Consider the following 23,398-nt stretch of genomic DNA (forward strand, 5'->3'; position numbering starts at 1 on the left):
AAATCCATCAACATGCCCATCGAGAAGAACGAAAAGTCGCTCGTGATCACGACCGAGTCGGTACGTCCCGTCAATCATCGGTCTGAGGGTTGAGCTGACAACCAAGGGTGCCCGCGCCGAGATCTAGCAAGTCGCCTTCTTGAGCTCCAGCAGCACCAGAGATGATGAGCTGGACGATAGTCTGCCAGAGTACTGACCGTCGTAGCTGGTATGGCGCTCACATTACCTCTTGGCAGGTTGACGGCAAGGAGCGCTTGTTCTTGAGCTCCAAAGCTGTCATGGATGGTAGCAAGCCAGTACGTCTAGGCATCGCATCACTCCCAGTCTTTTGCTAGATACTGGCCCTAGCTGACAAATAAGATCCGAGGTGGTATCCCAATCTGCTTCGTCAGTCTCTCTGCCTCTCATCAAGCTATCTGCGCCTCATGCTGACCCCCAGCCCATCTTCAGCGCCCCACCCTCCTCTCCCCCAGAGTACGCCGCGCTCAAGCAGCACGGCTTCGCCCGTACCCTCACCTGGACGCTCGACCACGTCGTCATGGACCGTTCCGAAGGCGTCTCCGTCCGTCTGCTCTCTGGCCCGCCCCCAGCAGAGTTCAAGCACGATTACCGCCTGTCCTACGTCGTCACGCTGGCGAAGCACCAGCTGTCGACGGATCTCCACATTGTTAACACGTCCAAGTCGGAGGACTTCAAGTTCCAGGCGCTACTGCACAGCTACTTGGCTGTTCCGGATGCGAAGAAGGTCAAGATTGTGGGGCTTGACAAGGGGACCGAGTATATTGACAAGGAGTTGGACTTCAAGCGGGAGACGTGGGAGGGTGGGGATTTGGCCATGGACAAGGCTACTGACAGGTGAGCTAGCTGGCGTAGAACACGACTCTCGGACAGGAACGAGTAGCTGACGTCGTCTAGGGTGTACCAGAATCTCAAGACCAAGGAGCTCAAGGTCGATAACGGAGACGGGTCAGGCTTGAACGTTAGGTGGCGCGAGTTTGTCGAGTGAGTTATGCAGTCTTGGACCTACTCCTAGGCTTGTCCATGAGCTGACCCTCCAGCTGCACCATCTGGAACCCCTCAGAGGGCGGTCGGTCGATGCCAGACATGGAGGAGGGCGGTTGGGTAAGTCTCCCAGCTGGTTCCCAGCGACACGTCATTTCAAAAAGGGCGAAACGGCAGCTGATCCCCAGGACCGCTATGTCTGTGTCGAGCCGGGATACGTTCACGAGTTCAAGACTCTCAAGCCGGGAGAGGAGTTCCTCGCGCAGCAGGTCATCTCGATCGCTTGACTCGGAGCTAGATTGTAGAGAAGACGCAAAACCAGGCGGGCAAAGAAGATGCAAAGATGCTCAGCTATATCGTCTACACGCAGTGAAACCAGTGGCCAGCTGCGTGCCACGGGTATCACAGTTTCTGAGTACAGGCTCGACCCAAGCTCACTCCCTTCCCGCTTAGTGGTATCCTTCCGGTCGTGCTTGCCACACCGAGAATGCGGGGCTTGGGACGCGCCTGTTCTGAGTACCCCTCGCAGCGCACTCTGTGGACTCAGCTCGTGTTCTAGCCCAAATCGAACCTTCCAGCAAAACGTCATCGCCCCACGTGGCTTACATTCCTCTCCCTGCTTGCAGCGCCAGCAAGCTCTCACTGAAACTTCCCTCAACCTGCCTCCCTATTGCACCAAAAGCTTCACTATAGCATCTACTCCCAATACACACACTACAGCATCATGTCCGAAATCAAGCCTTCCCACCCCGAAGTGGCTTACGCCGAGCGATGCAACCCCACCGAGCCGGAGAAGGTAAATTTCGACCTTCTGAATTGCTTTCCAAACTCCGCATTCCCTTCGCTTACCTGCTTGTGCTTGAGGTTGGGATGATGGACGGGAGAAGCGATAGGACAGGGGAAACCATAGGGAGATGCTGATATAGTAGAACATCATCTACTTCACCATCCATGCTCCGGACGTGCAGGGCGAGCCGACGCTCGAGATTACCCCGACTGAGATCAAGTTCAGGGCGAAGGCTGGAAAGTGAGTATCGTTTATTCGGTCAATACTGCGCGTATCGCCCCATCTATCCTATCCTGCTTCATTCCCACCGTCAGAGCTACTCGACAATAGCAGGTGCTGACTCCTGCAGCCCCGCCAAGGGTCTCCCCGAGAAGGAGTACGCGTTCGACCTTGAGCTTTACGGCGAGATTATCCCCGAGGTAAGTCTCCTCCCGCCCTTGTCGACTCTTCGCAGCAAGAAGTGGGACTGACTGATCTTCAGGAAACTAAGAAGGTCACCACCTCGCGCGCGATCGTCCTGATTCTGCGCAAAAAGGAAATGAGCTCAGAGTACTGGCTCCGCCTCACAAAGGAGAAGCCGAACCGTAACTGGGTCAAGACTGACTTTGCCAAGGTGAGTCTCATTTGCTGCTATTGAGTATGAGGTTTCATGCTGACTAAGTAGTGGGTCGACGAGGACGAGCAGGACGGAGAGGCACCAGAGTGAGTTTCTAGGCCCGGTGTCATGTTGAACGCTGGACAGGGTAGAAGCTGACGATACAGTCTCGGAGGCCAGGAAGACCCCATGGGCGGCATGGGCGGTGGCATGCCCCCAGGCATGGGCGGTATGGGCGGCATGGACATGGCTAGCATGATGGGCGGCATGGGCGGTGCTGGCGGGGCTGGCGGCATGGACTTTGTGAGTCTGGCCTCTTGGACTATCTCCCCCTCTGAGCTTCTGGTTGTTTCCACTGGTGTTATTTCGCTCTGCTCTCAGCCCTTTCTTATCCTGTCCCGCACACAACCTTCATCGCAATGAAAGCTGACGATACCCAGTCCAAACTCATGGCTCAGATGGGCGGAGCCGGCGGTATGGGCGGCATGGGTGGTATGGGAGGTATGCCCGGTATGGGCGGCATGGACGACGGAGACGACGACAGCGAGGGCGACGATGACGAGGGCGATGAGGAGGAGGTCGAGGGGAAGGGTAAGGGCAAGGCGAAGGAGCTGAGCGTGAGTTCACTATTCTCTCAGAAAGAAGATTTGAGAGTGGAGCTGACGGACCAGCTCGAGGACGTAGAGTAGTCCTAATCTCTAAAATGATGATCAGGGCGAGCATGAGATATGCATATCAAGTGGATGTAGCTTGGCACGCGATGGCGAGCATGGTGACTCGCTTGGTGGGTCGGCGGTACTTGATCCGGTCAGCCCTAACGGTCTCGAAGCTCGGAGAGCCCGCGCATAACTTCATCTCCTTCTCGTCCACTCCTCAGATCAGCTTCACTACTTAGGTACCATCATTTTTGCTCGACAGCGAGGTCATCATATAAGAGCGAGTGGCCGACTTAGGAGACCGCGCCAGTCTGACCGTGAGCAATCTTGGCCTCGGCCGCGAAGGAAGGGTTGACTGATCCTCCAGGTCTCATCCTATACTCATTTCTCGCCCGGTGTACTGTACAAGTTCCGCCCCGAACCTGCCTCTTCTGCTTCTATGCTCGCCTCCCCTCGATCTCCAATAGCAACACCATCCCAGGAGACACAGTCGTCAGCGTCCTGCTCAGCCTCGCTGCTCGCAAGCACTTCGCAACCCTCGCTGCCCTCGCTGGACCCGCCGGAAGCTCCTCTCGCTCGTGATCCCCTACCTATACCGCGACATCCACCTCGACTTTTCCGCGGCGTACAATCCTCTCCTCCGCGCTGTCAATAGCGCACTAGCGTCTGGCGGGAGCGGGGGGGCTAGCGGGATAGCGGATGGGGGAAGGACCAGATATAGAACAATTCTCGAGAACTGCCAGAACAATCCTCGAGAACTGCCAGAACAATCCTCGAGAACTGCGAGATTACGCGGCGGATCACGTTTGGCGGACTTCGCGACCTCGGATATGGGTCTCGTCTCCGCAACACCCCCAATACCCCAGCGTGTAACGCTCCTCTTTCCCAACGCCAAACTCCTCCTCGTCGCCCACATCCACGTAGAGACACCCCTTCCCGACGAGCAAATAGCAGGGAGGGCTTTCCTCTCTCGCTTTTGCCGCCCGGAGCCAGTCTGCCTTGACGAGCGGCCGGAGACTGGACGTGTCCCCTTGCCTCCGGAGCACTCCATCGCCGCGTCGATGTGGGACCATCTTCCCTGTGCGACATGGCCGACCTCTTCCGGCCTACCTGTGTTGCTCATGGAGACGCAGATCACAAACTTCCCATCCAGCGAACCGCCTCGTCAGCAGTTTCGCCGGTGTCCGCCTCTACGTAATCGGCACCTTCGCCCGGACAGACCATGTCGCTAGACGGGGCGAGGTCATATTGGCCTACTGCCTTGACACAGTTCACCGAGCGGCATGCGCGGTGGATGCGCGAGAGGGATCAGTCTTTCTGGATCATCAATATCACACCGAGCGACCCAAAGGCGGATGCATATCACAAGATGAAACAGATGATGACGTAATGTGGCGTTTCAGTGCCTTTTTGTGCGGGAGGCGAGGCAATCGGAGCTTCTCCTTCTTGCCATCATCCTTCATCCTCCTGCAAGGTGAATTATTGCATTGCCCTGCGCTATCGCACTATCAGCAGTACAGGTGATGACAAGGAAAGGCCAGCAACAGCGTGAACAGGGCTGAGCATTTCACGGTAAGCTGGTCGAGGCCATATTAGCTAGCGAGCAGGTCGACGGACTCGCGAGAAGGAAAGCTGATTCGCAGGTATATTCTGTCAGCAGCAATGGGTTCGATCATGCAACTCAATCAACCTTCTCCCCTCCCCGTCATCTCCGTCTCCGAGCGCCCGCTCCGGCTCGACACTATCCCCCTCGACGACCTCTCCCCCATCCTCGCGATTCTTGCCAAATCAAAGCAATTCGCTTCGCTCGCTTCCCTCGTACGCACCTGCAAGGCGCTCTACCAGCCCGTCATTCCCTACATCTACCGGGATGTCCACATCGACTCGCAGGCGGCGTACGATGCTATCCTCGCGGCACTCGTAGTGCCGGCTTCGGTCGCCTCGGTGCCGGAGAAGGAAGACGCTCGGTCGGAGATGTGGGAGGGACGGTTCCTCTCCCACTGCGCTCTGACCCGAAGAGTTACTCTGAGCACTATGCCCAACATCCCCTTTGGCGTACGGCTATCGCAGATCCTCGGCGACACTCACCTCGGGCCAAAGTCGCTCTTTCCCCTCGCTAAGCTACTCCACATCTGTCCCACAAATCTTCCAGCGGACACCCCTCAGCAGAGCCCCTCCCTTACCAGCCTCTGCACTCCTCAGCAGGTCTGCTTCACCGAGGATTCCTCCAAGCTCGGTACTGGCAGCCGGATTGCAGACTGGTACCCTCTGCTCGAGAGCATCGGCTCTCACGCTGTTCAACAATCGGGCCACGGGCCAGTCGAGCTGGACTGGCACGGAAGCGAGGCTACCCTCTACGACGCAGCACTCGAAGCGTTACATTCGGGCCTGTGCAACACATCAATCTCGTATAGCTTCGATCGCGTCCGGCTTCACGTGCCGGATCCGACAGCCGCCTTCGGCTATAGCTACGAACGGCTGCGTTGTACGGGCGCGACTACCCTTATAGCTACCTGGGCCGAGGCGCTGTATGTCATGACAAGCCCCCAGCTCCACCACCCCTGGACCGCTCGACGGTCGACCTGGGTCATCAACGTCGCCACCTCCTGTTCGGCGAGCACCGTCCGACTACACAACGCACTATGCGACGCCCATGACCCCGTGATCATGGTTGGCGTGGACATGATCTCCCTCTTAGAGTGCTGGATCAAGGTCATACGGCACGACGGTACTCAGCTTGACTCGCAGACTGCTCGCGACATCGCCTCAACCCTAGTCACGTTCTGGCAGTTGAGGATCCAGGAGGTAACAACAGACGTTGTGCGCCCCTGGACGGCGGTGGAGGTGGCAAGATATCGTGAGATACGGGACGCGCATACTGAGGAGGACATCGGGCGAGTTCAGGGGGATCAATCACACCGGACCTTCGAAGGGCATGATTTCCAGAACTACATCCGAAACGGGCGAGAGGTCTGGACATCTCCCAGGCTGCATTTGGAGATGAAGATGGGGGACGAGCAGGAGCCTTGCCCTGTCTGTGCTTGTAAGTCGAGCTTTCCCTTTCTCTTATACTATGACTAGTATCCTCGTGTCGCCGAGATACTGACAGCGCAGACCATCCGTATTAACCGCCTTTGCACCCGATTGCCAGTGGTGGTCACTCCAGAGGAAGATGATGATGGCTCAGCCGGAGACAAGATCTGGGTTGCGAAGATACGGGGAGGTGATATATACAGGGCCGGGTGGCGACCATGAGTGTATACGGGTAGTCACCATCGATCTGTAAATTAATGGTAGATACTGTGTATGTCGCTTCTCGTTTGATCGTACAGGATCTACCCTGGGGGTTGTCAATCTAGCCTTTCTCAGATCACTGTATACACAAGCCTATGTAGAGTATGCACAGGTCACACTTGTTAAGTTTTCAAGAGCAGACTGGGGATGCATAGGGCTTGACTACTGCTCCTTATATAGGGTCCTAGTTACTGGCTATCTACTTGAGTCGCTACGAGTCGCGACGAGTCGCTACGAGTCGCTACTCAGTCGCTACTGGTCGCGACCGGTCGCGACTCCTCCACTGTCCCAATGGATGGGAGTAACGCGACGCCTTGTTTGTTTACGCTCTACCGTGGACCCATTCAAGCCAACAACACTGAAACCTGCATGACATCATCGACGTTTCAACCAGCTCTCCTCCTTCTCCTTGGTCAAGTCTCGTCACCATTTGCAAAGCTTAGCTGTATCTGCGAACCTATTGAGCTCGAGTCATCACATCCAATCGGTACGCACACTCATGTCTTACCACGGCCCCGTCACGCCTCGCCGAGTTGACGACATCTTCTCCCCGGTCGCCTCGTCCTCTCGCTCCATTTCGACCGCTCTGGCCCGCATACCCTTCGCATCACCCTACCTCCCTTCCTCCTCAGGCCGTACGTCTGGATCTCCCGTACACGCTGGACCCCCTCGGCACCCGGCTCATCATACGACTACCCGCGATGACAATAGGCTACAGACCCCTCAGTCCCGAAGTGCTCCTTCTCCAAACGCTCGGTTTTGTCATCGCCGACCTCCTCCACCGGTCTCGCCTCGGTCTCCTATCGACCAAGAAGCAGACAGCCCTGAGTATGCAAGAGTCGAGAGAGGCAAGATAGAGGAGCCACTAGTGATCGAGAGCGGAGATGGGACCAGGGTGTACATCGGACGAGCTCTCTTCGAGAGGCATTGGTGAGCGTGCTTCTGCCTTTTCCTATCCCATCCATGCACTAGACGAGCCCAGAGAGACAGTGAGCTGATGTGAGATAGCGACCTCAATCTACCACTGTCGCGGCCGGTCAGATTGCGCCTGCGTTTCTCAACCGACATCGTCAACCTCTTCGTCGCCCTTCTCCACGTGCCCTCTTTTTGCCGGGCCCATATGCTTGCGCCCTTCCCGCTCGACGAGCTCTTCGAGATCTACAGTCTACTAGAGCAGCTTGAAGCAACGGCACTGGTGTCGACGGCAAGGCAAGTCATAGGGGAGAAGGCGAACGAGCAGCCATTGCGGGTCCTAGCTTTCGCATCGTCTATAGGGGAAGGTGGGGATGTCGAGCTGGGGCGATGCGCAATCAGAGGACTGGCAACTAGGGAGGGGGGCAAGCTGGCGGGCGGGAGCTGGTCCAGGGAGGACACCAAGTTGAGCACAGCATGGTCGGCCTGGTTGCGGTGGAGCCGCGGCTGACAAGCCTAGGACATACCGCAGCCCTGGCTGCTGGAACTACTTCGGCTGAAGGACCGACACACCTCTCACCCAGCCTTCTCGCCTTATCGCTCCACCTCCACACCAGGGCGGTCGCCCCTCACTCCCTCCCGTACCGTCCTGTCCCCCTCCAGGCCCCCTCCCTCTTCCCCGCTCCGATCGATGTCGGCGTCTTGGAAGCCCAGCGACTCGCCATTGCGACCAGGGCGACCGGGCCAGAGTCCGCTGAAGCCCTTGTCGAGGGCGGTGGGTTTCATGGCCAGTACTCCGCCAGCGGTGGGGAGAGTGAGGCGGGTGATGGTGGACTGGGAGGCAGTGGCGGAAGAGTTCGACCCAGTCGGAGCGGGAGGATGATTGGGGACGAAGAAGTCGTTAGTCAGAGTACAGACATGCCCCTTGAGTTGGAGAGAACGTCAAAATAGCCTGTCTCTTTAGGATCGTGAGCAGGTCTTGAGCGAGAAGGTGACAACAGCAGCCAACCTGACATCCAAGATCCATCCCAAATCAAATACGATACCGCCAAATATAACAAGATGTGCCGCCCACCCCTCACTCCTTCCTCTTCTTGGCCTGCCCACCCTCGCCCGCACCTCCCTTCCGCTTCTTCCCCACCTCCGCTCCCGCATCTTCCGCACCTTCCAGACCCACAGCCATATCCCCACCCACAGCCTGTGCCGCAACCATCACATTCTCCGCCTTCTTCTCCTTCCTCGCATCCCGTTTCGCCTTGGCCTCTTCTTTGCGCTTCTGCTTGAGCTCCCGTGCAGATAAGAACGACTCGTCAATCTCCTCCTTCTCCTCCAGGACCGGTACTGGTCGGGGCTGTTTTGACGCGCGAGCGGGGATGGGATGAGACGGTTCAATGGGGTTGTTGGTGTTTTCCTTGTCTTTGTTTTGACGGGGCTTCTTGGCTGGCCGAACGGGCGTTTGGGAGTGATATTCAGGCTCGGGAGTGGGGGAGTCGCGCATGGGTTGAGCGGCGGCAGGGGTGGGAGGGGGTGAAGGGGGGTTGTGGGGGTCGGCGAGGAGGGAGCCGGTGAGGGAGAGCATCTGGTTGGTGACTTGCATACTGGAGGTCAGCCAGATTCCAAGGCGAGAGCAACGACAGCCGGACGACAATAGCCTAATACTCACCCGATGACAGTAAACTTCACACCCTTCCCACCTTGTCCAACGAGTTCGCCCGTCGACCTCGACTTCCACCTCCCGACCTCCTCGACCTGCCCATGCCCGTTGAGTCCACCGAGACCTATCAGGCCATCCTCCGAATCGCTATCCTCTTCTTCTTCATCGTCTTGATTGGTCGCTTCGAACTCGTACGTGTCCTGAGGGATATGTTGGAGGGGGATTGAGACGTTGAATGTGCGGGAAAAGAGGAGGGAGAGGTGCGACGGGGATGAGAGGGAGTGGGTACCATCTAAAATATCAGCTTCGTGCGGTCAAAAGACACGAGGAGGCGTACAGAGCTTCTGGCCGATCTTTGGCGCCCATATCAACGCCTCAAATTCGATGTCTGCCACGCCAAAGGGACATTCGTTGATGATGTTGACAGTCTGATCCAGGAACGTATGGTCCCAGTGTGCGAGTAGGACACCTTGGACATGTGAGACATATCTAACGGGATCAGCTGCAGCCCATACCAGGGATATCCGTATCTCCCAGGACAGGCGCCTTCGACAAGGACGGAATACTCACCGCATGACCATCCCATCCAGCTGTTCCCTCACGCCCACCATGTAATCCCCCGAGAACCGGGGTGGTACGCTGAGTCTCATCCTCATCCTGCGATGTTCGAACGGGCCCGTACGCTCCGACTTGCTCTTCTTGCTGCCACCTTCCTTGACCCCATTGGCGCCTTTGGCGTGCTTATGACTGGACGAGCCATTGGGCTTGTCGTGCTTGCCCGACTTTGACTTTTTGGTTTTTGGCAGCTTGGATGAGCTGGCCACGGCGTTGGCTGTCGAGGACATGGCGAGCGAGCTGCTGATAGATGAGGGGGAGGGATGTATAGAAGATGTCGATAGATGTTATGGCTGATGTGAAGCAGCCGAAAAAGTTGCAGGATCTGCGAAATTCAGGCACGGCTGACGCACGGACTGGAATTTGGCTGAGAGCGCAGCGGGTCAGTACTGGGTCATAGAGATGGCAGAGAGCACCAGCAAGACTGGAAGATGTGCAGCCTTGGCGGTGATGCAAGACTCGGGGACGCCCAGAATAGGACCCAGGCATACCAGGCAGACTTGAAAGCTCGCAGAGGCTGCATTTCCCGTAGGTATCCCAGATCAAAGCCAGAGTCCTTCCATGTCATCCTCCCCCCTCCCCTCCATTCCGCTAGATCCTATGTGGCTGTCGCTCCTGCAAATCCCGTCGTCCGTACCGCCGGAGAATCTATCACGCCTGATGTAGGAGCGGAGGGGGAAGGGGAAGAAGCTTGTGAGGATGATAGGTTTGATCGTGGTGAGGTGGACGAGGAGGAGGAATTGGCGATGGCTGCAGCCAGTCCTGGGCTATATTGGTGCTGCCACTTGTGTGGTACAGTCAAAACACCGCCCTACCCGATCAGCCTTCACGCTCCCGCATCCATACTGGAACAGAAGTCAAACGTACCCGTTCTAACAGCTTCACTACGCTCTTTGTTGGCTGCGCCCCAGTCTCTAACCAGTGATGTATCCTCTGCACATTCCACTTCACCTCCTTCTCTTTTGGTACATCCTCAAGCTTCGCCCCGAATACCTTGGACGAGGAGGGGAGATCGGCAGTGGAGGGTAGGCGAGGTATGGGGTCATATGTCCCGAGCAGCTCTAGAGGTTTGGCGTCTCTTCGCTTGTTGGAGGCGATAGCTACGAGGTGGTAGAAAGGATTGTGACGTTGGCCGTGGCGGGCAAGCCGGATGCGGACGGGCATGATGCGCGAGGGGAGGGGAGGAGGGGGAAGGCTTGGGGTGGAGCGTCGGGGTTTGCGGCCCAGATGGTCGGGATTGGCTGATCTTTGATCAAACTTTGATCTTCGCGTAAGTTTGCGAGGTGCACGGTGAGCGATCCCGCTGAGAGTGTAGAGTGTACAAGTGGTTTAGGGTTGGATAGAAGGACGTATAGATGAACAGTCATACCAGCTGCTTCAGCGCTGCAAAAGTCAAAACCGCTAGCTTTACGTGAGGTCTGACCACGTGTTCTGGGTACGGCGCGTGTGCGCGTCGAAAAGGTCAAGTCCACTCAGCATTCCTCGTCACGGCTTCGACTTCCTCTTCGACACTAAGTTACCTCTTGTTCTAAGCTACCTTCATACTATTGGTAGACAGCACAGCACAGCCTACTCAGACACAGATAGCCGACATGTCGTCTTCCAAGGCCCCAATGCTGGCCCTGCAGATGCCCCAGCTCTTCGAGAAGGTATGTCTATCGCTGTTCACTGTCATGAGAAGGATTGGCTCGCTGATGGCATGCAGATGCGGTCGAACGACTCTGACTTGAGGTCGGCTAGCCGGCTCATATGATTGCTCTCAGCTGACTGGCAGATCCATGGCTCTTATCGACCTCCACAAGGACCTGCTCCGCGTGACCGGTCCAGCGACCGGCTCGAGCCTGTCATCCAGTCAATCAACGTCATCCCGCAAGGCTGACGTGTTCTACACCGATGAGCTGGTAGAAAAGGAGCTCACAACGGCGGTGTTGAAGCTGCTGGGCGATCCTATAGCCGAGGTGAAGAATATGTCGGTGTCGTGGTAAGTTACTGCTCGCCAGGCCGTGCCCGTAATCAAGAAGGAATGTAAGCTGACTGGTCAGTATCGGAGCTATGGTTCGACGAACTCGGCCCGTGTACATGAACCAGATCATCAATGACCTGTTGAACGGTGCCGGGAACTCGGACAAGGAGAACCAGGAGAATGAGGGAAAGAGGGATATTGCGTGCCTCGGTGAGTTTCCTTCTGGATACGAGTAGGTGCTGGATTTAAGCTCACAACGCAGCACTCAAAGCTGCTGTGCAGGAGATGCCAAGCGAGGGACAACCCGCTGCTCAAGCTGTGGAGAACATCGTCAATAAGGTCTACCCTATCCTCACCAAGGTAAATTCACTTTCCCCGCAACCGGACTCAAGCTGATTGTCAGCCTTCACCCGATCCGCAGCTCGCTTCCGAACTCCTCCAGATTCTCGCCGACATCTACATCCGCTTCTCTCACATCGTCACGACATCGGAAACCCTCCAGGGTACCTCAATCAACGCTTTGATCCGGATCCTGTCATCCAGCAAGCTTTCAATCCGGAGACGCGCGATTCCCGCTCTGGGGGCTTTGGTCTCGACCAATCCCGCTCTGTTCGACGGTGTCAAGCCCAAGATCACCGAGGGACTGGCTGCTGGAGGCGATACTGCCAAGGTATGGTCCGCGGTGGTGGCAAGCTTGGCAAGGGGCCAAAGTGCGGCCAGGGTTGGGGCGCTTTTGAACGAGGGAAGGGTGGTCGACTTGATCCTGGACCAAGCGGAGGACCCGGAGGATGTGGAGACCACCGAAGGAGCACTGATGGTACGTTTTCTCCCAGGAGCTCCGCTCTACCTGTGACCCAAGTGCTGATGAGGTAGGCTCTGGAAGTACTGGTTCTTCGATGCCCAACGGAAATCGGACCATCCGTGACCAAGATCACGAATCTCGCTCTTGAGCTGGTCAAATACGACCCGGTAAGCCTTCACCGCCGGCGCCGAGAACAAGGCTGATATGACAGAACTTTGTCCAGCTCGATGATGACGACGTCGAGATGGACGAGGACGATGATGACGAAGATGACGAGTTTGATGAGGATCCGTGAGTATCTCTGCAAGGTCCCCGCTATGTTAGCTGATGAGTCAGATATTCGGACGATGACGATATCTCGTGGAAGGTCCGGCGGTCCGCTGCCAAGCTCCTATACGCCCTGGTCGGTACCCGCAACGAACTTCTCTCCGAGTTCTACAAGAACACCTCGCCTATTCTGGTATCTCGCATGGACGAGCGAGAGGAGAGTGTCAGGCTCGAGATCTTGTCGGCTTTCGGGGCTCTGCTGAAGCAGACCGCCACCGCGCAACAGGCAGAGTTGGCGAGTGGTGGGCGGAACAAGCGGAAGCGGACAGACGAGATCGAGGATGACAGCGAACCCGAGGACAGGTATGTTCACCTTTGACTCTGAGGTCGTGTTAAGCTGATCATCCAGCGTGACCAGCGCTCTCCAAGCGACCCTTCCCCAAGTCCTCCGAGCCGTTCTCAAGCAGCTCAACAGCAAATCCATCGCTACCAAGCAGGAATGCTTTGACATCCTTCGCCTCCTCTCCGAAGTCATTGCTGGCGGACTCGAGGCGGATTCTGCCCAGATCTGCTCAGCGTCTGTGTCTGCGCTCAAATCCGTCGATACCGCTACGACCTCCTCGCTCGCCATCTCTGCCCTCTCCTTCCTCACCGTTTACTTCCGGTCCCACCCTTCCCGCGCATACGCCAAATACCTCAAGGACCTCGTCCCCGCCATCATCCGGTGCATGAAGGACAAGCTCCAGCGGATCAACTTTGAGGCCTTCAATGCTGCCTCGGCTCTGGCGCAGTCCATCAGGCCCCTTGGCTCCGCTTCGCCAATCAAATCCGACCTTACTGGCCCGGTCAAAACGCTCTTCGCGGCCACCTCGGACGTCATGGGCGATACGACGGTCGATGCGGAGGTGCGGGAGAAGGCACTGGAGACGCTCGGAAACATCCTGGTACACGAGGGTGATGCCCTGACTGGGACATACGAGAAGTCTCTTCCGCTCATCACCGCCCGCCTTGGCAACGAGTCCACAGCCATCACCGCCGTCACCGTCATTGGCAGGATCGCCGAGTCGCCCCTCTGCAAGGGCAACACGGTCGACAAGTGGCTGCTCGAGGTCCTTCCTGAGGTTGTCACCGTTCTTCGCCGCTCCCGGCGGTCCACCGGCAAGAATACCGAGTACAACTGCCTCTCTGCCATCCTCGGTCGGATCGGCGCCAAGCTGCCGGCAGCTACGGCCGACTCGATGATCGGGGAACTCTCACCATTCCTCGCTCAGCCCACAACTATCCAGACCGTCGGTCTCATCCTCGGCAAGCAGCCCAAGGCTCGCGCATCCGTCACTGCCCTCCTCCCCAAGGTGTACGAGGTCATCAAGACCCCCATGGCTGCGAACGCACACCAGGTCGAGGCGCTCACGACCTTCTTCTCGGCGTACGTCGCTGGCGATCCTGATTCGGCGACACAGCTCGTACCTCAGCTGGTCGACAACCTCGGGAAGTCGGCCAAGATCCCCGATGCTGTTCAGGGCGGAACGGGGATCTACTCGACTACCGCTCGGGTCATCGGTGCGATCGTTCAGACGAGCCCGAGGAACGCCGCGGGTGTACTTGCCTTGTTCCAGAAGACTATCAAGGTGAGGCTATCTGTGTTTGATCAAGTTAGCGAAGCTGATGCAAGTAGGCTGCCAAGGCACCCGAAGCGGAGATCTACCTCGCGCTCCTCTGCGTCGGCGAGATTGGTCGTATCGCGTGAGTTGAACGATCCGCAGCCTGCAGTGCGAAAGCAGAGCAGCTGATACCGATAGGGACTTGTCTGCAGATGCCAAGCTCTTCTCGAAGGTCACCTCGTTCTTCAGCAACGGCAGTGAAGAGGTCCGTAGCGCTGCTGCTTTCGCCGCTGGTTCGTCTTTCGCTTCGCTCTTGATGCTCCAAGCTGATGAGGTACAGGCAACCTCGCTGTTGGGTCACAAACCGTCTTCCTCCCTGCCCTTGTCGACCTTATCGGATCAGAGAAGAGCCCTGCTTCGCGTCTGCTGTTGTTGCACGCACTGAAAGAGGTGAGCTGTTGTCTGCCAGATCTGCGCGTGCTGCATAAGCTGACCGTCAGGTTATACTCCACCTACCTTCCGCTCGTCTTGAGCTTTTGGCCGACTCCCTCTGGAAGCCACTTTTGGCGGACGAGAGTGGAGGCAAGGGCGGCGAAGATCTCGGCGATGATGGGGTCCGGAACGTCAAGGCGGCGTGCATCGGCAAGCTCACCACGACTGCTCCTGCCAAGTTCTTGCCCCAGCTCCAGGTAAGCTGCTCAGCCCCATTGGTAGCAGGCCAAGCTGACCGTCCTCCAGAAGCTCCTCCGTTCAGGTGCGCGCAACCGGGCTATCGTCGCTGCGGCTGTTCGATACACCTTCATCGACACCAGCTCGAGTTACGACGAGTTGATTGCGCCCCTCATCGTTGAATTCTTGAGCTTGATGCACGATGAGAACTTGGTAAGCCCTGCTCCGATTTGTTGAGTAACAGCGCTGAAGGTCTAGGTTGTCCGCCGATTGTCACTCGCCTCACTCAACGCGGCAATCCAGAACAAGCCGCACCTCGTTAATGACCGCTTGGCTACGCTTCAGCCGCTGCTGTTCCAGGAAACGGTGGTCAAGCCTGAGCTGCAAAGATCAGTCATGATGGGCCCCTTCAAGAGTGAGTTTACAGGCCTCAAATATCCTGGAGGATCGAAGCTGACTTTACAGTCATTGAGGATGATGGTTTGGAGAACAGGAAGACTGCGTACGAAACAATGTGAGTTCCCTTTCATTCCGAGTCAGGATCGAGCTGATGAATCAGGTACACTCTAGTATGTCTTCTTCTTGTCCCGGATGCAGAACCTGTGCTGATGACAATAGTTGGCAACTTGCTTCAACAAGATCGACCTCCCGACCTTTACCGACCGCGTCATGGCTGCCTTGTCAGACGTGAACGAGATCAAGGTGCTCGGTCTCATGCTGCTCCTCCGTCTTGGCCAGCTCGCGCCCAACAGCGTGATCCCGAGGTTGGACGAGGTCGCCGAGGCGGTACAGGGGATCATGAAGGATATGGAGGTGAAGGAGGACACCATCAAGCAGGATCTGGAACGGAAGGGTGAGTGCAGCTACTCTCGTCCGCCCGAGCAGGCAAAGTTCGGAGCTGACGATTCGCAGAGGAGATGCAGAGGTCGACTTTGCGGACTGTCGTCCCCCTCTACAGGATGTCGACCGCCCAGCAGGCGCCCAACTTCCACGCATTCGTCGCGCAGCTGCTCAGCCAAAACCAATGGAAGGATTACAAGGAGTACCAGGCGTAAAGAAGCGCTTGGGTCGCTCGAGGCAAAATTCCGGGTTTAGAGGATCATACGATACATGCATTGTCAATAACATCTCCAGATCTACAGTTTGGGGCGCATCGCCATGCAAAAGATACAAATAGCACAACAAGATAGTCTACACAGAACGAGATGTCAAGCCCAAAAGATCGCCCCTTTCCTCCACGCTCACCACCGCTCCAGCGTCTGCGTTACATAGTCCTTGATCATCGGCAGATCGTGGTACTCAGCCACTAGAAGGATCAGCTCATGATTCTCGCGCAAAAGAGCCGGGATAAGGACTCACCACTTTTGATCATCTTCAACTTGGTCTTACCCTCCCCTCTATTCAAGCTCGTCCTGTATGACCCTCCACATCCGCAAGTCGGCGCCAAATTATCGTCCTTGGACTGGCCGCACTTTGTGCAGATTACCTGAAGATCAGCTTGATGGCCTCTGCCGGTCCCATAACAGAAAGAAAGCTTACATCCTGTGTCTGGAACGACGTGACCAGTCTTGACACCATATCGATGAGCGGTCTCTCGATGAGGAAGCGGTCATACTCCGTATCACATGCCTGTCTGATCAGCGATACACTCGGGAGTAGAGATCAGGCAAGGAGTGACTCACGATACAGCACCAGCTCTTCCTCGGCGGCGGTAGCAACTCCAGTGTCTCTGAGTCCACCCTCGGCAACCTATCCGGATCTCTGCACAGATCCACATCCCTGATCGCACTGCACCGCTGACAAATCACCATCGGCACCACGATACTCTCGCACGGGTTCCGCCATGCCGCTTCGGGCGAGAACTCACGCACCCCGAGCAGATCCAGCAGATTTCGCTTGAGAATGCCCACCTCGACCGAGTAATCCTTTGCGAGTGAAAAGACCTCAGTGATGGCTTTGACCAGCTCGAGTGTTGGGTTGTGACGATCTGGACGGGCGCCAGGGAGGTCGGGGAAGTAGAAGGACTCCGCGAGGTCGGCATCGAGCAGAGCAGCCGATTGTGTCTTCTTGACCGCACTGACATCCTCCAGCACTTTCCGCGTAAGCGTGGATGTAATGCTCTTCTCCGCCTCCGCCCGCTCCTGGTCCTTGGTTGGATCCGAGACCGAGGCGGCGATATCACCAGGAGTGTCAATGTTGAGGTTGTATATTGGCCGAAGAGGGGTCCGACCGTTATCCGAGCCCAGCTTGGCCTTGTAGAGGTGATAGATAAAGTTCCCGACGTTGTGCTCGAATACAGGTTGGAGGGGTGCGGGCAAGAAGGACACGATATTGAAGTCCATCGAGACCGGAATCTTGACCCGGTGGCCGTCGCGCCGGCTGGCCTCCTCGGGGGTGACCCGGAAGCCACCGAAGTTGGCCACGTCCATCCAGGCGAGATAGTTCCAGTAGTGGGTGATACCGATTTTGAGATGACGGAACAGCTCTTGGCTGTTGGCGGCCGTGATGAGGTATTTACCGAATGCGACCGCCGAGCCGGCGTCGGGCTTGGAGGTGAGGAGGAAGATCCGCTGGTAATCGGCGTAGACGATGGTTGTGCCGAGACGCTTGAGCTCGGCGAGGAGCTGGAGGAAGGTCTTCCGCATGAGACCGTGGAGGAAGCGATGGAGGGCGGGCTCAAACATGTTGGACGAGCTGGATCGAACCCACCGCCAAAAGTGATCTAGCAGCAGACCGGCTGGATTGCCGCTATCTCCCTTGGCCGTGAGACGGACGTCATCCAAGAACCAGGTACGCAGCATCGCTTTGAGCACGCCAAAGGTCTGGGTGGAAAGCACCGCATCACCGAGCATGACACTAGTGTTGGCCGTGCCTTTGACGTACTCGTCGAGATTATGCGACGCCGTGTCGAACGCCATCGATCCCGCCCCCGATCCCTCCATCTCGTTCACCAGCGCCGACTGTAGGACCGCATCCAGCGCGAGCTGCTTGACGTCCATCTCCAGCACGACCGACGAGTAACACCCCTTCACTGAGATCTGGGGCGGTATTGGCTCTTCGGTCGAATTCGCGTCCTCCTCTGAGCCTCCGAGGTCCGGCTTGGGAGCGGCAGACCACCAGAGGACCATATCCTGCGCCTTGAGCCGACGGGCAAAGTCGATATCGGCAAGGAAGATGGGAGAGTCGTTGCCAAGGTTCTGCTCGTCAGCTTTAACCTCGCGATCAGATGATTTTACTCACTCCGAGCGGTACATCGAAATGAGCAGCAGTATCTATCTGCTCCCTGAGCCACCCCGACAGCTTCAGCCACTGCTGTACCATCCTCCTACTCGTCTGGAGCAGCCACATCAAGCTCGCCTCCTCCTCCTTGAACATCTTGTACGTGATGAAGGGGAACTCGGAGAAAATGGATGCCTTGACCTGGTAGTAGCTGTGTTCGAAAGGAGAGGTGAGGGCGATGACGTTTAGGCCGCGCTTGATCGCCGAGAGGTCTTTGGCAAGCTGGCGCATCGCGCCGCCCTCGGTCGGGTAGTAGTTGACGCTGACGTCTAGCTCGTCGGTGTAGCCAAAGACACCGCCCCTGGCCGCTGCGACCCGATCAGCATACCACCGAGCCGGGCTGGGCAGCTGCTGTCGGTTCCTCGCGTTATCCACGACGTATACCTTGGCCTTGCCACCGGGTGAGAAGAGACCGATGAGGTGGCGCGAAGCGATGACGGCGTGGAAGAGGAGGTGGTACCGCAACCCCGCGCCATCGTCGAGGTACTTGTGACGAAGGACACTAGACCCGGGACGCTCCAGGTCGGTCAGGTCGAATCCCTTGTCCAGACCGCGATTGAGACCGCCCGCCGCCGCCGACTTGAGTGCGCACGATGTACCCAGGCTGAGCAGAGCTCGTACCATGAGCGGTACTTGCAGCTCAAACGCCCCGTCGACGTTTGGGTTGTTGATCAGGCTGGAAAAGTGCGATTCCCCCTCGACGAAGAGACTCTCGTCGACAATGAGGCGGAAGAGGTTGTGCACGGGCTGGTCCCGAGGGAGATTGCGGACGATGGAAGTAGCCTCGTACATGTCCGAGAAGGTGTCGGAAGGGGGAAGAGTCTTGAAATTGAGGTAAAACTCCCTGGGCACCCGCAGCCGGACAGACTGGAAAGTCCCGTCGATCGACAGCCAGAGTCGATACTCGCCCGGCCGACTGGTCGAGGCGATTTGGATGATGTCCCACTGCCTCGCCGTAAGGTTGAGCGACCGCGTCTGCAGCATCGACGAAATTGAGCCGTCCTGTCTAGGCCCGCCCTGTTTCCGCACCCTCGCCCGCTCTATCCGCTGCGCCTTCCACTCTTTCCGCTTGACCCGGAGGTAGCCCGAGTAGTCCACGAGCGGATCCGGTGCGACCTCCCGAATCACCTCCTTTGGCTTCTTCCGCTTCACCACCGCCAACTTCCGCGCATTCAGCCGCTTCCCCACATCCTCCATATCCTCAGCCCCAGCAGCTCGCATCCTCGCAAACATGTCTGTAAGCTTGTGCTGCTGGAACTTGTCCTCCTTGGCTGCCACCCGCTTGAACAGCCAGTCCGGATGCCGGATCCGAGGAACGGGATTGGCGACTTTTTGGAGGGCGGCGGGAATGGTGATGATCTTTTGGATGACCGAGCCGAGCCGCTCCGTATAGTAGTTCCAGTCGAGAATAGTACGGAGATCAAAGTCGACGAGACTGTTGTCTTTGAGCCATTTCCGAAGGTACTGCTGCTTGACAGCCGGTTCGGCGGTAAAGATGGCGACCGGAATGGCCCTCTCGGTGACCGGCGCCCCGTTGGGCTTGGTCGAGATGATGAAGCGACAGGATAGACCTTTGTCCTTGACCATCTGCTCCCCGAGGAACTCTGCGAGCCGACGAGCCGTACTGATGGATGTCGATTTCTGCGTCCCATACTCGGCGAGAGTTTTGGACATGCTCCGATTCTCGGCGATGAGGTCGACGAGCTCGTCGTCGTTCAGACTCGCCGCCTTGGACCCGAGGATGTCCAGCCATTGGTCCGCCACCTTTGCCACCTCGGCGTAGCACGCCTCAATAGTGGTGCCGAGGAGGAACTTGTCAAAGATCTGAGATTGGAAAATCTTGATCAATTGAAGCTCCCCCCTCCGCTTGACCTCGAACCCCTTCAGCTCGGCTAGTGAGCCGTCGGGATTATAGACCGCGTACCGCTTCTTGAGCAGCTTGTCCTCCTCCTTGGACGAGGGGAGAATCATCGCCTTGTACGGCCCGTCCAGCTCAAAGAAGATACTGTTCTCCTTCTTGACCGAGTACGTCCCCGTATCCTTGTCGACCAGTTCGTGGTATTGTTCGTTGGTGAACTGACGATGTACGAGGTGGTTGAGCATGGTGCAGGGATAGGATATGCCGAACTGTTTGCCGTTTTTGAGCTTGAACGAAAAGTCCTCCGGGAAGACGCCTGGCAGCATACACCAGATCCCGTCCGTGTCCAGCTCGAGAGGCCGACCGATCCGCTCAACGAGTTGCCGCGCCATTTGGATGATGGCAGCTCCAGTGAGACAGGTGATCCCCGCCATTTCCATCGAGTACCACCGCGCCGCCTTCCGCATGACGTATCCGTAGAAGGAATTGAGGATACACTTGTGCGCCAGCTGAAGTGAATCGTACAGCACGATCATCTTCTTGGCCTCATCCACCTCCGGCAGCGAGCCGCCCTCCTCATGCGCCTTATCCAGATTCTTCTTCCAGGTCTTGTGAAGACCCTTGTACTCGTACCGCCGATCTCGGAACGCCCGGACGGTGTCGATGTAGAAGGAGTTTTCGCGCTGGCAGATGATGGCGGTCTTGTTGACGATTTTGGTGTCGTGGGTCTTTTTATAGACCTTCCGAGAGTAGTCGCCGAGCCGCTTCTCCATCAAGGACGTTTGCTCGTCGGCCTTGAGGTCAACGTACCGACGTTTCGGCCCGTTCGGCCAAAGAGGCGGGAACAGCTCCTGCTCCAGCGCGAAGCGGACCATATTCACCTCGTCCCTCTTGGCGGGGAAGTACTCTCCCCTCCATGCCCACTCCATCCGCCTATCGCACTCCTTGTCCGGCCGATTATAGTCGCAGACAGCGCAGGCCGCCTCATCTTTGACCGAGTCCGGTTGTAGCCGGTTGGACAACATGATGTTGGGGTACATGGCGGCGACGTCAAGATGGTAGATGAGGGGAGGGTCGAGCCGTTTGGGATTGTCACGCATGAGTTCGAGCGCCTGAGCAATCTGGTCCTTGACCTCGTCGTAGTTGGCCACCTCGTCTAGCCCGATCTTGCCCTCCTCAACCAGTGAGAATTGGAGTGCGGAATCGAGGTCATCCAGCAGCTGCTGGATCGCCGCCGGCTCGACGTTGAAGTGGGTGGGGATGTCGCTGCGAAAGACGCCGGCTTCGAGCGCCTCGACGTGACCTCCGACGTAGGTCTCGCCGTGAAGGAGGTGACCTTCGTAGGTGTTCCCATGCGCGTCTTCGTGTCGATTTGGCATAATGATGTGCGCCTTGTATGCTTCCACCTGGAGGTCAGCTCTGAAGCCGTAGCGGTAGGCTCACCATCAAGAGGGTTTCACATAAAGTTCCCGAGCCTTTCCGCAAAACCTCATCCGGGTTGAGGGGAATGATGTTGCAAAGGGAGAAGATAAAGGGGTGGACGTATTTCATGTAGAGGTAATAGGTCGCGACGGCGTCAGATACCGAGTAGGCCGCCAGTACTTGGGGTTGCTCGATAGCGTATCTGAAATCAGCCCAGTGTGAGTGGTGTACTCACGGTGTCATCAGTTCTGGATCCAGCTCAATCGGGTTGTACCCCAGCTTTGCCGTTGTGACCGCCTTCAACCCCTGACTCCCTTGCGGCAGGTACGAGTCCCGCTTGACCCAGCGGAAACAGTCCATGTGCATGGTCGCGCGCGCCTTGTATTCGTTCTCGTTGTCTGGGCGGAAGCCGATCTCCTCGTACATGCTGATACCGTGTATCTTGGCTCGGACGTCGACAAAGGGGAAATCGAATGAGTCGCCGTTGTAGGTGGCGATGACGGTCGGCTTGGCCTCGCGGATGTGCTCGAACCATCGTCGGATGACAGCGGGCTATATGTCAGCGTCGTTCACCAGAGCGGTACGAGCGGCTTACCTCGTCAGGCTCGTTGAATACGGTAAAGTCCCCCTGATACTCCGCCGTCGGCGTGTACTCAAAGTCCTCAATGTCCTCTGACACGATCTCCCGATTGGTGATGAGATACCCCTGACCGTCAATCATGTAGGATATCATCATGATCTGGTCGGTCTGCTGATCTGGGAACTTGAGGGGCGGCTTGGTGACCTCGATATCGTAGGCCATAACGACGGGCTCGGCACGCTTGACGATGGTGGTGATACGGGATAGGGACGTTACGCCCTGATGAGACTTCACGTTGTACCAGAGACCGACTCGAACATCTACATATCAGCTGGTTCAGATGATTGAGCGGGATCGAACTCACCGAGATCAATCGCTACCCGGAGATAGTAGGCGATGTCGTACTCCCGGACGTCAATGATGCACTCCGCTGGCTCCTTATCTCTCCGCTTCCGCCCATCCGCCTCAGCTCCCCAGGCCTGGCCCTCCATCTCCTCATCTCCATGCCCATTCCGAGCCGCCTCTGCGCCTATTATATCTGCGTACGCGTCGACCGCCGTGAATTTGGCCGAGTTCGCCTTGGCGAGGGGCAACAGCTCTCGCCGGACGGATTGCAGATCGGCGGTGTTGTGAAAGAAGAGTTTGAGGAAGATTGGTGGTGCTGATAACAGGTGATTTGGCTGGAGGTCAGCGGTTGACCGGAGCAGGAAGGGAACAGAACTCACCAAGCTGAGATCCCACTTCTTTTCCCTCTCAACCCTGTTCAGGACGCCCTCAAACTTCTTCACCGCCCATTCCTCGACAATCGTTTCAGTCCCAGCCTGACTGTCAGTCATGATTCGTAGCAGGAGGATAGGCAGACTTACTCGGACAGTGAGGTAGAAGTATGGCTCGTATGGTATGGTCGCCTTGAAAGACGAGCCATTGTCCTCGATGAAGTAGAAGTCCACAGCCTGTTGGCCAGTCTGGCAATTTGGCGAAGGCAGTAACGTCTGAACAGTCAGTCTTGTCCGGGAGGGCTGGCCGTCAAACTCACTTGGTGCATGTTCACCAACCACCCAGTTCGCTCTTCCCCATTTGCCAGCGCGCTCTCGAACCGGTCGAAGCCCATCTTCCCGTCCACCTCATCCGCCGCCTTGACCTCCTCGAAACGTTCCATCGCGGCCGTCCCGTCATCCTCCCTGCTGACTCCAGGCTTATCTGACCGAGAGTCGATCCCGAACTTTTGACCAGCATCTTTTCGGAAGGAAGACTTTTTGCCAGTGAAGCGGGTATTCGAACCGCCACCGCGATTCGAGGGACCACCGCGTCCACGACCCCCTCGGAAGCTGCCTCTCGTCGACATGATGGGGAAGGGGAGGGCGGAAGATGGGAAAAGTGTAAGGTCGATGAAAGGCAAGAAGTGGACAGTTGAATTTACGCGTTTTGGTGGACGCGTCGAG

At 57.2% G+C, this 23,398-nt stretch overlaps 7 protein-coding genes across 7 annotated transcripts; 4 read left to right on the plus strand and 3 right to left on the minus strand.

The window, feature by feature from the left end:
- Positions 1-12: 12 nt before the first annotated feature.
- Positions 13-1,289, plus strand: MKK02DRAFT_25306 (galactose mutarotase-like domain-containing protein; the record flags this gene model as incomplete). Its single annotated transcript, XM_053087018.1, has 7 exons — positions 13-80; positions 206-296; positions 361-387; positions 440-855; positions 916-1,002; positions 1,059-1,122; positions 1,191-1,289. 7 exons carry the CDS (start codon positions 13-15, stop codon positions 1,287-1,289), a joined length of 852 nt encoding a protein of 283 aa, XP_052945614.1.
- Positions 1,290-1,726: 437 nt separating this feature from the next.
- On the plus strand, positions 1,727-3,073 carry MKK02DRAFT_44533 (putative Wos2 protein; the record flags this gene model as incomplete). Its single annotated transcript, XM_053092975.1, has 8 exons — positions 1,727-1,798; positions 1,932-2,029; positions 2,139-2,208; positions 2,271-2,402; positions 2,454-2,491; positions 2,552-2,687; positions 2,825-3,001; positions 3,056-3,073. The coding sequence occupies 8 exons, from the start codon at positions 1,727-1,729 to the stop codon at positions 3,071-3,073; spliced, it is 741 nt and encodes a 246-aa protein (XP_052945615.1).
- Positions 3,074-4,702: 1,629 nt separating this feature from the next.
- Positions 4,703-6,168, plus strand: MKK02DRAFT_44534 (uncharacterized protein; the record flags this gene model as incomplete). Its single annotated transcript, XM_053092976.1, has 2 exons — positions 4,703-6,083; positions 6,155-6,168. The coding sequence occupies 2 exons, from the start codon at positions 4,703-4,705 to the stop codon at positions 6,166-6,168; spliced, it is 1,395 nt and encodes a 464-aa protein (XP_052945616.1).
- A 2,156-nt stretch (positions 6,169-8,324) lies between these two features.
- MKK02DRAFT_24769 (uncharacterized protein) lies at positions 8,325-9,550 on the minus strand (the record flags this gene model as incomplete). The annotated part of the gene is made up of 4 exons (XM_053086932.1): positions 8,325-8,844; positions 8,910-9,192; positions 9,238-9,389; positions 9,471-9,550. 4 exons carry the CDS (start codon positions 9,548-9,550, stop codon positions 8,325-8,327), a joined length of 1,035 nt encoding a protein of 344 aa, XP_052945617.1.
- A 563-nt stretch (positions 9,551-10,113) lies between these two features.
- Positions 10,114-10,679, minus strand: MKK02DRAFT_44537 (ribosomal protein S16 domain-containing protein; the record flags this gene model as incomplete). Its single annotated transcript, XM_053092977.1, has 2 exons — positions 10,114-10,326; positions 10,383-10,679. The coding sequence occupies 2 exons, from the start codon at positions 10,677-10,679 to the stop codon at positions 10,114-10,116; spliced, it is 510 nt and encodes a 169-aa protein (XP_052945618.1).
- Positions 10,680-11,107: 428 nt separating this feature from the next.
- On the plus strand, positions 11,108-15,872 carry MKK02DRAFT_44538 (armadillo-type protein; the record flags this gene model as incomplete). Its single annotated transcript, XM_053092978.1, has 20 exons — positions 11,108-11,164; positions 11,221-11,246; positions 11,290-11,496; positions 11,558-11,688; positions 11,741-11,838; positions 11,882-12,295; positions 12,352-12,447; positions 12,492-12,571; positions 12,617-12,910; positions 12,957-14,175; positions 14,223-14,290; positions 14,347-14,441; positions 14,489-14,598; positions 14,649-14,837; positions 14,887-15,030; positions 15,076-15,232; positions 15,283-15,331; positions 15,377-15,386; positions 15,436-15,670; positions 15,730-15,872. The coding sequence occupies 20 exons, from the start codon at positions 11,108-11,110 to the stop codon at positions 15,870-15,872; spliced, it is 3,822 nt and encodes a 1,273-aa protein (XP_052945619.1).
- Positions 15,873-16,058: 186 nt separating this feature from the next.
- MKK02DRAFT_24583 (uncharacterized protein) lies at positions 16,059-23,301 on the minus strand (the record flags this gene model as incomplete). Its single annotated transcript, XM_053086909.1, is given in 12 exon segments — positions 16,059-16,123; positions 16,177-16,303; positions 16,357-16,446; positions 16,500-18,014; positions 18,058-21,360; positions 21,398-21,578; positions 21,612-21,928; positions 21,972-22,276; positions 22,321-22,636; positions 22,682-22,777; positions 22,823-22,975; positions 22,993-23,301. 12 exon segments carry the CDS (start codon positions 23,299-23,301, stop codon positions 16,059-16,061), a joined length of 6,777 nt encoding a protein of 2,258 aa, XP_052945620.1.
- Between the last annotated feature and the right edge of the window lie 97 nt (positions 23,302-23,398).

The sequence above is a fragment of the Dioszegia hungarica genome (genome assembly GCF_025882075.1).
Source record: "Dioszegia hungarica strain PDD-24b-2 chromosome Unknown MKK02contig_8, whole genome shotgun sequence".
NCBI lineage: Eukaryota > Fungi > Basidiomycota > Tremellomycetes > Tremellales > Bulleribasidiaceae > Dioszegia > Dioszegia hungarica.